At 30.2% G+C, this 13713-nt stretch overlaps 1 protein-coding gene and 1 pseudogene across 1 annotated transcript; both read right to left on the minus strand.

The window, feature by feature from the left end:
- Positions 1 to 1780: 1780 nt before the first annotated feature.
- LOC102603130 (protein DETOXIFICATION 18-like) lies at positions 1781 to 8023 on the minus strand. The gene is made up of 7 exons (XM_006362910.1): positions 7742 to 8023; positions 5093 to 5643; positions 4672 to 4758; positions 3759 to 3815; positions 2972 to 3210; positions 2461 to 2579; positions 1781 to 1912 (listed from the first exon to the last, which is right to left on the minus strand). The coding sequence occupies exons 1-7, from the start codon at positions 8021 to 8023 to the stop codon at positions 1781 to 1783; spliced, it is 1467 nt and encodes a 488-aa protein (XP_006362972.1).
- Positions 8024 to 13210: 5187 nt separating this feature from the next.
- The window catches only part of LOC102603467 (protein DETOXIFICATION 19-like), a 5994-nt pseudogene continuing 5491 nt past the window's right edge, over positions 13211 to 13713 (minus strand).

A 13713-nucleotide genomic window follows, 5' to 3' on the forward strand; every position in this document is an offset into this window, starting at 1 on the left:
GGGTGGGGGTGGGGGTGGGGTGGGAGTGGGGTGTTGAAGAGGATGGGAAATAATTTTTGAAAAATGAGTTTATTGAAAAAAAAAAAACAAAAAAAGTGGGAAAAATGTGTTTGATTATATGGAGAGATTGAGTTTATCATGTGATGATTGTGATTCTTTCACTTTATATTATAAGTTTCGTGTTTAAGCGTCTGAGAATGAAAAAAGATCTTATTGAGCATGTTGTTCCTAAATATTGGTCCTGCGGTGCACAAACTCAAATTTAATCCACTCTTAATATAGATATCAAACCGCTAATGAAAAAAAAAACTATTAAAAGAGGAAAAAACAAGACAAAAGTGTCAATGGACTATTATATAGTATTTTACACGTGGAGAAAGGTTAAGGACATAACGGTAAGTGTATTTAATTAATTAAATGGACTTAATGTTTAAGAAAAGAGACAACAATTTAAAAAGAAAAAATATGTTTGGTGACAAAAATTAATTGGGAAAATGTGTTTAATGAGAGAAAAAAAGGGACAAAATTGTAGTTGAAAAAAGGTTTAGGACGTAACGGTTAGTGTGTGTAATTAATTAAATGCAACGTATTGCTTTTTTAGGCCATCATTTAATTTTATTTTTATTTTAAAAAGTTAGACAAATGTGTTCTTAGGATATTTTTCTGAATGAATATAATATTTTTTTTTTCCATATATTATTCAATCTTATTGACAAAATATAGGTCTAGACTTTCAATTTGTTCAAATAACTTGCATATTGTAGACTATCATTTAACGTTTTTTAATATAATTTTTTATTTTCTTAAAATGGATATTTAGATCATTATCTAAAAGAGTCATAAGTTTAAACATAAATAAAAAGATTGTCATTTACTAAATAACTAGCTCAAAAAAGAGACAATCGATAAATATTTTTATGAGATACTGTATTTAGATCTTGCTATTTAAACTATATCCATTCTACTACGCATCTACCCATTTAGTAACAATCTCATATACGGTGTATGAAGTTAGGCATATGTGTATGTATAGAATTCAGCCACATAAATCTGCATTTAATCACGACTGAAGTTCAGACAAAAATATTGAACTTTAGCATTATGTGCTCAAACTTTCAACCATTTGAAACTTCAAATTAAGCTTTTATCAGATATAGTTGTTAATACGTCTGATTTCTCAAGTTATTCTATCGTGAATGTATTTACAAACTTTTACACACTACATATATGACTTTAATAGTGATCCCAAAATCAGATATCCCCGAATATACTTTTTAAGTTTCTTTCGGTTGGCCCAATAGGTAGAGATTAGTGATGCAAAAGTACCTATCATCCTCAATGAATTATTTTAGTGATATTAGAAATGATACACTATCTATTCTTTATTTCATTTAGGAGAATATTATTGATACGGATAGAGTCAAATAATTTTTTCTTTGTGAGCAATCAATAATAGAATTGCTCCCCAAGGTGACCAATATTCTCCACGCTATGATTTTAGACACAATAACTTTACAAGAAGTGTTACTAAAAAAGTACCTGACATAGACGATATTATTGCAAATCAAAAAGAAAAGAACAAGAAGCAGTATGATAAATTGATTTCGCGTTCCCTTTACTTTATCATGGTATCAATGAGAAAAAACATAATTATAATACGGTAATTCTGATGGGTGGAGTGATGACCAATTTATAAAGATTTTAATCACAGACAAATTTTATTAATTATCAATTGTTTTATTGGGCCACATAATATAAGCCCATTAGTGGCCCAATATGCTTAAGCTAAAAGTTCATTTTCTCTATTGCTCTTTGTTGAGTCTTCCATTTTTTCCCATTTGGTCAATAATGTTAGTAGCAATAAGCCCAAAGCTTGGCAGGCTAGCCCACATATTGAGCCCATCCATAAACCCTGCAATCATATATTAAAATTTTAAATACAAAAATAATGTTTCGATCAATCAACTACAACTCAATCTTAATTCGTTGAGATTACATGATATTGAAATTCATAAGTAATAAATTAAAGCACCTAAGTGTTTGTGTAGACAAATCATATAATATGAGAAGAGACTAACAAAGTTTACATTCGATGGTTTCAATTGAACTCAGTATTTACTCTCAATATGTGTTATCAAAAATATCTCAACCAGAGTTTGTGGCGTAATGCCTGATTATATTAAGAGGTCTCTTAAACCAATTTTATAAAAATTATATAATAATGAAACACGAAAGAACTTTGCCTTCTAAGTTATGTATGATTCAGAAACGTGACAAACACAAATGGCAAATTTTTTGAGAAAATTAAGTGAAATCAAATTGTAAAATCGTTAGAAATATGAAAAAGAAATGAATGTATATAGAGGAGGAGAAAATGGAATTGAAAAAATAATAATAAAATTCTGAATTCATCCGTGGACGAAAAATAAAACATACCAACATGGCATGCATTTGGAATACCTGAGCATGTAGGTTGAACTTAAAAGCAAGGAGCCAAGATATTGGCATGCCAATAAAATAGAATGTTGCCAAGTTGATGAACATAACCAAATGTTGCCATCCACATCCCCTAGCCACCCCTGATAATCAATTTCAATTACATTTTCTCTTTAGATACATAAACAAATACTTAAATTTAGTCTCAGTTGACATGTAAATACTCTAATTTTGAGTAGGCACATAGTCTAGATATCTCAACTTGTCTTCACTGTGTCAGTTGAACACTCCAACTTACAAAATGATCATCTAGACACCTCCAAAAGTTATATGTGTACATAAGTATAGGGTGTCCACGAGACATAAGAGGGCCGAGTTGGAGTGTTTAGTTGTCAGTTGAGACCAATGAGGTATCCAGATGTGCACTCTCAAAATTGGAGTGGTTACTTGCTAACCAAGGTCAAGTTTAAATGTGTGTTCAGAATGCACAAGTATAATATTTTCTTTAACTGAATATAAAATTTAAGAACCTGACCTAATAAAATTCCTTGAAAGAAATCCAATACAAATGAGATTAAGAGAAGTGGCATCATGGTGGCAAATTCTTTTATTATTTCTGTACTATCACTAAAGAGGCCAGCCCATGCACTATGACCAAAAAATAGAGCCAAATCAACAATAAGAGCAAGAAGAACACATAGCTTGAGAGTAACAACCATAGCATGCTTTGCTTTGTCAATATTTCCACCTCCTAACTCATTTGCCACCCTAGTGCTGCACATATTGTACAATAATTATACATAGCATATTAGTTAAAATTTGTAAAATAACAATAATAAAGATCAAGATTATCTATTATATATACTCCATAAAATATATATTATAGATAATAAAGTAAAAATTTAATCACCCATAAAAGAAATTGAGTCTCGAGAAATAATGAGATCTGGTCGATATATAAAACCTATCTTTTTTTGGTCTAATATAGACACGTGTATACACATGATATACTTTATACACATGCCTGGCTATACTAGACCATGTGTATGCACATGATCCTTAAGCACTCACTTATGACCACTGCACTAATTCACTACTTATTACATGAGTGCTCACTCTTTAATTTTATCCCATTACTTCAAATTTCTATATAAATATAGTTAGTTCGATACGAGATTAATGGGTGCTTGAGCACCCAGAAAGGTCAACGTAGCTTCGTCCCTGTTAGGAGGAGGCGGGGCGGGAGGCGGTTAAAATAATAAAACTCTCACATAATTTGAGTTGTTGAAGCTCACACACCACAAATATGTGTAGTACATTACCTTGCAGCTGCACTCAGACCATAAGACACCATGAAAGCAACAGCTTCGGTATTTACACTGAAAAGTCACAATCCAAAAGTTAGTGTTAGAATTTTTGATTCAGTTACTTCCTCGGTCTCAATTTACGTGATACTTTTCAAATTTCGAGATTTAAATAAGTCTATCTTTGATCGTAAATTTTGCATATATCTTTTAAATATTTTGAATTGTCAATTGTTGTGACTTATAGTACTTTTTACTAGTTTATAAATATATAATTTCATTTCCAAAAATTTGAAGATTCCATGTGTAATTTGCCGGTCAAATTAAACTTAAACTGTTTGACTCTCGAAAAATGAAAAGTGTTACATAAATTGGGACAAAGGGAGTAAAAAAGTGAAAATGAAGTGGTTTATATAGCAGCAACAACAACAACAATAATAACAACAATATATGTCGTGTGATGTTATAAGTGAGGTCTAAAAAAGGTAATGTGTACGTAGCCAAAGGGCAAATTTAAAGAAGGGTGGAATGTTCACTCGAACCCCTTTTAAATTGTATATATGAGGTAAAACTTTTATTTTTTATTGATGTATAAAGATTTTGAATCTATTGAACGTAAGACTAGAGGTTGGTTTTGTGATTCAAGGGTTTAAAATTCACCTTGAATTTTCAAAATCAATTATCTTAGGTACTACATTTTTATTGCAGGACCAAAAGTTTACTTTGTTATTGAGTTCCCAACACATATATAAATACTAGGTCTGTGTAAGTATTATTGGGTTCGCCTTGGAACCCGTATCCAAACCCCTAAATTTGCCCCTTCTCTTATCAAAATAGAGAGGCGATTTCGAAAGATGTTCAGCTTAAGTAAATCAATTCAAAACAAATTTGAAAAGAAAATATGTATCAAGAAACACAAGAGCATAATTACCTCATTGCAATTAGGGAAGTAGTTGTTTCTGAGTTTGGCATCAAACCAGCAGATAACACAAAAAACTCATGATCCCAGTATTCCAAACTGCATGTATACATCAAATCAAAAGAACATAGGATCAAGTCAAACCCTTGACCTGTCTAAATTATTATATAATTCATATCTCGTTCGTTTGGTAAAAAAGAGAAAGAGAAAAATCAAATAGTCAACTAATTTGATAGTAGACATTTAGATCACTTACAATACACGAACTCTAATAAAAGGAAAGGATTGTGTTAGAAGTGTTTCCAACATAATAAAGTACATTATATTTTATAATACAAGCTTATAATATAAGGATTGACCACTTACATTATATCCTCGAAGACGTACCATATAAGTAGACCACAACCCATATTATATAACAAAATTAGCTTACCATATCATGGCAGCAGAGGGCAAAGACAACTTCAAGTTTGTAAAGATATGATGAAACGACACGAAAGAGAGACCTTCCCTCCAGATTTGACTGAACTTCTTCTTCGAACAAAGAATGTATACCACCAACATGAGGACTGAAATCCAAATCGAAATCGAAGCTGCTAATGGTGCTCCTTTGAAACCAAGACTTGTCCAATAAACAAGGCAATATGTAATGCCAATGTGTAAAACTAAAGATGCCATTGAACACACAACAAGAGGCATGACAATTGATTGTGATTGAAGAAATACTAAAATGTTTTGCAAGAAACCATATGCAAATAATCCAGGTATGAGGAATTTCAAGAACACACTAGCTTCTTTTGCTATGTCAGGATCTTGATGAAGTAAAATGAGAATTTTATCAGAATACCACCAACTAATAGCAATTATTGTAGAAAATATGAATGATATGATGCATGATATTTGAAGATGTATCCCCAACATCTTGTACATTTTAGCTCCATATCCTTGGCCACATAATGTCTCAAGTCCACCACTAATGCCAACCTATGTTACCAAGATAAAGAAAGTAACAAATAATAGTTAAATTAAAGAACAACATATTATACAAATGAGAAAAGGAGGCTAGCTCCTTTCCTCTTCTTTGAAAAAGTACTATAACACACAACTATATATGCTAGTCTTTTACTTTTATTTTTTATATTCAAACCTTTCTATCTAAAGTAATGTTCTCAATAAGTTGGAAATATGTCATGTCTTGTCTTGTCTTGTCTGATCATCGATCTCCCCTCTTTATTCTTCTTCATCCTATCTCTACCTCTCATAAAACCTGATATAGCCAAGGTATAAGTACTCTCACGCCTCTGCACTAAGGATAATTATAATTGAGGTAGCTTTCAGAGAATTATAAGGTGAGAGTGGTTTAATTTCAGTGGAGGATAAAATGCAGAAAGTGAGACTAATTAAAATGGTTCGAACATGTGAAACGATATATATCTATTATTTCTTCTAGGCAAAAGTATTCATTACCCCCCTGAACTTGAAGTTTTTTATTCGGTGTACACCTAAACTATATTCCGTTTTAATTACCCCCCCCCCCCAAACTTGTTTATTCCTCCATCACGTACACCTTTTTTGTCCACCTGCTCCTATTGTGACTACACACGCGTGACAGCTGGCAAAAGCGGTGATGTGGATTTCCACCTGGATAAATAATAGCCACCTAGATCAATTAATATGGCAAAATATAAATATCAAACCTTCTCACATTCTCACCTAAAACTTTTGGACTAAGCTTCTCACTAAAACTTTCGAACTTAAACCCGAAAATCTTCAAGAAATTAATATTTAGTACTGGAGAACTCACATTAAATGTCAACACAAGACTTTTATTGTTGGAAATAAAACAAATTAATTTTGGATTTAAAAAAATCCGTAGGGATTGGGGTTGTTTCTGCAAAAGTATCTTGAAGAAGATGGGTTGTAGGGGAGGATGCGGGGTTGTAGGGGAGGGGATAGGGTGCTGCAAAATAGATTTTAAAATAGTTAAAATAATTAGGTAAAATGCAACATGTCATTTATTCATTGGATAGTTTTTCTTAAATTTAAAATTCATTGTTTAAAAGTTATTTTTGAATAAGGGCTGATTTCGCGGAACTCCTTCTGGATTTGGATTTTTCTAGATGTGAAGTTGGTCGATTAATTCAAATTTGTCTGAAATTCTTACCAAGTAAGTGTTAATCTTTGTTTCCCTTACTTTTCATTTACATTTTCCCTTATTTTTCGTTTAAAATATGTCAAATATTAAAGAAAAATGGAGATTTTACAATTTTTTTACCGTTGTAGCTTTATGATGTGGCAAAAAATCACTTCCTCACGCGCCTAGTAGAGTGTGTTGTCAATTTCTACGCCAGGAGGACAATAAATTAAGGTGTACGCGATGGAGGAATAAACAAGTTCGGGGGGATAATTAAAACGAAATATAGTTTAGGTGTACACCGAATAAAAAACTTCAAGTTCAGGGGGGTAATGAATATTTTTGCCTTTCTTATACTTCGATTATAGTATTATTTATTTTCTTGTGTTTATGTTCAACATGTTTTGCTACACTTTCACACCATTATAATCTATCATTTGGCCATAAATTTTAGAAATTTATCTTCAAATATTTGTTATCCATGAAATGATCAAAATTTGAAATTTTGGGGTTGTACTGTTTGGTTGGTAAAAAAATTTGATAAATATTTTTTCTAGGAAAATAAATTGCTTAAAAATGAGAAAAATGACTTCTACAATAAAAGAAGGAAAAACAAATTCTACAAGTGACATTCCACATTGTTTGTTTCCTTCCCACACGGCCATACCTCCAAGTCTCCAACACACCTCATCTTCACTCCCACTTTTTTTTTGCCCTACCGTTCTGTCTCTCACAAAGGAGAAATGAGATCTTCTAAGAACAACCTTGGTTTGGTGAATTGAAGTTGTATTAGCCCCCCTCCTCCACCAACCACACCTCGATCATTAGTTTTTGAAACTTGTAAATAAAATACATATCCGAACACAATTTCAAATTATAAAAAAAAATTGCAACTTTATAAAAACTAATTTTTTCGATTTTTATAAGGAGGAAAGATTAGATGCATACCATCAAAGAGAGACCAGTGACCTCAGCCCATGAATTACCAAGATTTGAGGCAGCAAGTTCAAATTTGCCAAGATGACCAGCAAACATGACAGACACAAGATTGATGAAGTAGAAACAACTAGTCACAACAATCATTGGCAAAGAGAACAATATTTGATTCTTGGCTTCTTCAACATCAATTACCTTGCTAATAATAGTAATCCACCATTTGTTTGTCTCCAATGATGTTGAAGGCAACATGGGACTTTTTAGACTATTTGATGATGAACTATCCATAGCCATATTCTTGGGTTTCTTCTTAGTTGATCACCATTATTACCAATGAACTCCTCTTTATATAAATTCAACATGTAATAAATGTTTTATGGTATCAGTATATATAATTTAAGATATTTAGAGTAACATATTACTTATTATTCATTTTAGGTTATCATACGGTTGTTTGGTTGGGAATAAATTATCTCGAGATAAGTTATTCTATCATTATTGTAATAAAAATAACTTTTAGCGGCAATAAATATACACGTTAACAAAGAATGCTAAAGCCTTACCGGCATTAGTTAATTTTTATTGGATCCAATGTCGCTATAGGCTTTACTGACACTTACAAAGAGTGCTAATTGCAGCTAAAGATACATGTTTAGCGGCACATTAAGTTATTGCCACTAACTAAATGCCGCTAAAGATCATTTTTGGTGTAGTGCATGTATATGAGATAACTTATCCCATCACTAAGGTATAAATGGTGTGACAAATAATCCCAAGACTACCTAATACCTCCGACCAAACGCTAGATAAGATAGTCCTGAATTTTATCCCTTAGATTATTATACCATATACCTCATACCAAACGACCCCTAGAGTTTAATTTATGGCATATATAGTTCATAAACATGTCATTTAACTTGGCGTAGCTAACATCTATGTCATTCTATTTTGGGTGTTCACAAGTAGACACTTAAACTTGTATAAAATTCAACAAGTAGAACATGTGTCCTACATGGCATAATACACATAGGACATCATGTAGGATGCAAATTTCGATGTAGAACGTCACATATGATACATGTGTCTACTTGTTCAATGTAACTTTATACAATTTAAAGTGCCTACTGATGCCTTATGCATACCCAAAGTTAAAGGATATAAATGCATATTGATATCAAGTTAAAGAGTATATTTATGTATTATGCCTTAATTTATATATGTCAATATAGTATTTAATCATGTAAATACTAGTTAAAAAACTCAAGAGTTGATCCTCAGTGGAAGCGAATTTGCAATAATCAAGATTGTCTGAGTCACCATTCATTGATTATTCTCACGACGTAGATGAATTTTCTTTGTCTACGATCTAAATATTCAACATTCATTTTCTCTTTTATGAATCCTAATCATTATATTATGGTACAAAAATAATCGTTTTCCGAAAAAAAAATCATAATAATGTGTTTATACATTATAGTGAATTAGTGATGAGCTTAATAGCAAGAGTTGATGGTCTAATAATGAGCTAAAGCCTAAAGGACAATATTATTATGAATCCTAATCATTATATTATGGTAGAAAAATAATCTTTTTCAGATTTTTTTTCCTTCATAATAATGTGTATACATTATAATGAATTAGTGATGGGCTTAATAGAAAGAGTTGATGGTCTAATAATGAGCTAAAAGACAATATTATGGGTGTGGGCCCGACCCTTATTAAACCGATATGTACATTTTTTTTTATAGATTTGACATTTACGTGATTTAGCATGCAACTTGCCTTATTTTATAAAAATACAAGCTTTTTATGGCAAGTCTTAACAAATGATATATCTTATTTTTAAATCTACAAATCATATATTTTATGAACAGTTACTTGTAGATATTTTGTAGGCAACTTAATAATTGTAATAAATCCTTTACAATGTCGAACATGGGGAGGGGCCGATGGAGGAGGAGACAGTGTACATCCGAAATCTTCGATACAAAAAAATTATACTGTACATATGAAGTATTTCAAATATTACATTTTTATTTATCGAATCTCTCAATGAAAATTTTGAATTCGCCAGTAAATGTGTATATAGTTAAACTCATTATTAAATAGGATTAAGCTATTATATATGCATTAGAGTAAGGATTATTTGTAATTATCAATGTTGTTTAACCTGTGATAATATGTCAGCCATCATTTTATCCAGAGGCGTATCTAAGGGAGGGTCACCGGGTTCACGTGAACCCATGGTCCCCTCCCGAGATCATATATAGTAGTGTTATATTTTAAAAAAATATTGAAATATAGATGTGTGAACCCACACTTGAAGTATCACATAATGCGATTATGATTGGGTGCACCTCTCTCCGCGAGGTTAGAAATTTGAATTTTTATATTTATCTTATTTTATTTTTCTTTCTAAAATTAGATAACACTTCTCTAAGTGGTAATGGCAATATATATATATGAATTAATTTTAGACCTATAATTTTAAAATTTTAACGGTTTTCAGTAAATTAAAAACCAAAATGTCGAACCGATCAAATTTATATCATAAATCAATTTTTTTATAACAGTGCACCCATCATCTCAAAATTCTGGATACGCCTTTGATTTTATGTGGCAACCAATTATCATTTATCATAGAAATTTATGTGTAATTACTTAAAAGTTATATGATTGTGTATATTATTTGTATACAACTAGTACATAAAATTAAAACTCGTAAAATTCCATGCAATTAATTTTTAAGCAAGCAAATTATACAAATATGTTGACACTATCGTGAAATCACATGTAATTACTTCTTAAATAACTTATATTTCAAAAATAAATAAATTATGCGACACAATAAACATAGCATGTATATTTACTCAAAATAATTTCATTTCAACAAAAAATATTATGATACACGAGAGTTTGGATATTATATATATAGCAAATGCACACAATATACATATCTCTTTATTTTAAGTTTGAATTATAAGTGTATCTCGTACAAACAATGACATACAAATAATTTTTTATGATGATTGAAATTCATTTCTAGTGATAACATGTATGTGTCATACATTAAAGATTCAGTAATACATTATATACACTGCATTTTGAAATCAAATAATGCTACATTTTCATCAAACCATATGGGAACACTTCATATTCCTTTTTATTTCACATTTATTTTTGAGAATTTTACACAAATCTCATAGTGTTAAGAGCTAATTACATGATATCCATATTCATTCCAAATTACTAAAATCACTTAAATTTGGTGAAATCCGGATCCACCCAAAATGTCTCGATACACTGTGTTTCGATTTCGGATACATCCCTCAACACCCAATACATCGCGGCTCGATTTCATATACATCACTCAACGTCCTTGATTTCATATACCATTCAACGTCCTCGATACATCACGTACGTCTTGATACATCGCGTACAATGATGTATCCGACCGATACATTGCGTTAAGTGATGTATCTGACTGATTCATCGCGTAATGTGATGTACCTGAAAATAGGAAATGAGGGATTCTCGTAATTTTTTCAAATGATAGGAAATTTTAGAGAATATAATAAAATAAGTTGTGTATTTAGATAATTTTTTCTAGACCCAATAACTATATATCTCTATATAAAAATTGTACAAAATTAATTAAATTCATTCTCTTAGTGAGGCCCAACCTAGTTGTTGTAGTAGTCCTTGAATGCATGATGCTGACAACTCACAAAAATGGTCAAGACTTTCATAGTCACCATCCACAACGGTTCACCACGTCGTTTATTAATAAATGATATCGGGTGAAGTGCATGAATACTTGATTTTGATATCACCATGTAAATCATATTATTTGCAAATTTTTACTTTAATTTGAAATAACGTTATATGTTCGGTGTTTGGAGTTAGGATCGGTGATAAATTCAAATTTTTAACAATACATGACTAAAGTTGAAATTGTTTTTTTTATTTTTTATGTTCAGACATAAATGTTTGAAGTTCAATTATTTTTATTTGAACTTAGTCATATGCGACTGAATTTAGTTATTTTAACCTAAATAACTTTTTATTCTGATCAAGTTCATGCACATGATATGGTCAAAGTTTAATTATTTTTTTCTAAATTTTAATCATATGAAACGTCAGACACTATATATATGAAATTATTGTGTCAATGCACATCAACACCACGTAAAAAAATATATTTAATTTATTATTTTTTAATTTTCTTTTTGTTTATTATTAAAAGACGTCTTTTTGTACCATATTTATAAAACATCAAATAATGAAGAAAGCTGCATCAAATATTTAGTTCTAATATAGGCACAAACCTTATTGCTGAAAGGTGTGGATCTTGAGGGTATAACTGAAGATGCCATTATTAAAAGAAATTAGCTTCAATTTTTGGTTGTCATTGTTGAAAAAAATTAGCTTCGATTTTAATTATGACTATCACTATTGAATAAAATTAATTTGAATTTAAGGACAATAATGATAAACTTCGATGGGGGCTTTGAAGAAGGAAGTGTACGTGTGAGTGTGTTTTGGAGAGCAAAAAGGTGAGAGCTCCTAAAGGGAAGGGTAAAAAATATAGCAGAACAATACTGTAGCAAAATAATATTATAATTAAACTACACAAAACAAATAATAACATAAACCGAAGAACATAGGAACTACGAATTAATAATTGCCACTAAAAAAGAAGTACAGTTTCAATCTCCAACAAAATGATAACTTGGAGGATTTTCTACACGTTTTTCTTCTTGATGATTCATAATTTTAATTATACATAAAAAGAGGAAAGAGAGAGGGGTAGTTGTATGAGTAGTAATTGGTGATTTTCAATTTTGATAAAAAAATAAATAAAAATATCATGATAAATATAAATATTAAAATAACCTGTGGTCCTAATAATACCTCACAGTACAATTTTCACATTTTTATTGGAATATATTTGAATACAAGTATAAAATAAATCTTTTAATGATTCGTTAGTACATAATTTCTTAAAATAATATTTAGTTATACATTGGAATTTTTTTGTTTAAGACAAGTTTTGTATTTGAAAAAGTGGTTTTTTGATTGTGATCTTTTTTTAGTTCACAACATTTTAATTTTCTATTTTTCTTTTTTCTAAGTTAAATAAATGTCTAAACATAACTTTAATTTTTCATTTCTTTAAAACAAATCACATTTTTATGTCTAAACACCTTATTAAGTTATTTAACTATAATTAATTTATTTATTTAATTTGATATAAATTGTGGTGTGATAATATACCCCTAGCAAGTCGGTCCTTTTTAAAAAAATACTATGTATCAGAAATTATTATGTTTTGGTGAATCGTACTTTCTATGATAAGAAGTATAAAAAATACAATTGTTAAATTTTATTGAGCTTGATTTATAATTTTGGTTAAATGAATTAAATATGTCTATTACTCCTATTAAGAAAAATGAGGTTTTAATGACATGATAGACCAACTAGGAGAGAATGAGACTTTTGAAGTCTTTTAATATTTCTTGAGGGAAAAATAATGATAATTAAGTGATATTTTTATTTTAATTAAAATAAAAATAATATTTAAAGACAATTCTCAAAACTCGAGTAACCGAAAATTAACTCCAATAGCAAACAATCCCACCAATGGCCCAATAAGCAAGTGATTCTCATGGATTCATGCTTAAGGTAGAAGTTCATTTTCACTATTGCTCTTTGTTGAGGCCTCTACTTTTTCCCATTTGATGAATAATGTTAGTAGCAATAAGCCCAATCCTTGGCAAGCTAGACCACATATCAAGCCCATCCATAAACCCTACATCACATTTTTTTCAAAAAAATAATAATATTAGGATCTTAGACATGATAATTTTACAATAAACTAAGATGTAAGGCGTAATTGCGAATAAATAAGTTGAAATCCAAAAAATATGATATATTAAAGAAACTTAAAGTTTGTTGATCAACAACATGATAAAGTAGAGGCG

This window comes from Solanum tuberosum, unplaced genomic scaffold (assembly GCF_000226075.1).
Source record: "Solanum tuberosum cultivar DM 1-3 516 R44 unplaced genomic scaffold, SolTub_3.0 scf00421, whole genome shotgun sequence".
NCBI classification, from domain to species: Eukaryota; Viridiplantae; Streptophyta; class Magnoliopsida; order Solanales; family Solanaceae; genus Solanum; species Solanum tuberosum.

Bases quoted from the DNA above. Each gene is read 5' to 3' on its own strand.
- LOC102603130 (XM_006362910.1), bottom strand. From the start codon at position 8,023: ATGGCTATGGATAGTTCATCATCAAATAGTCTAAAAAGTCCCATGTTG. The intron at 5,644-7,741 runs GTATGCATCTAA...TTGGTAACATAG, and splicing joins TCACTGGTCTCTCTTTGATG to GTTGGCATTAGTGGTGGACT. The intron at 4,759-5,092 runs GTAAGCTAATTT...GTATACATGCAG, and splicing joins CCCTCTGCTGCCATGATATG to TTTGGAATACTGGGATCATG.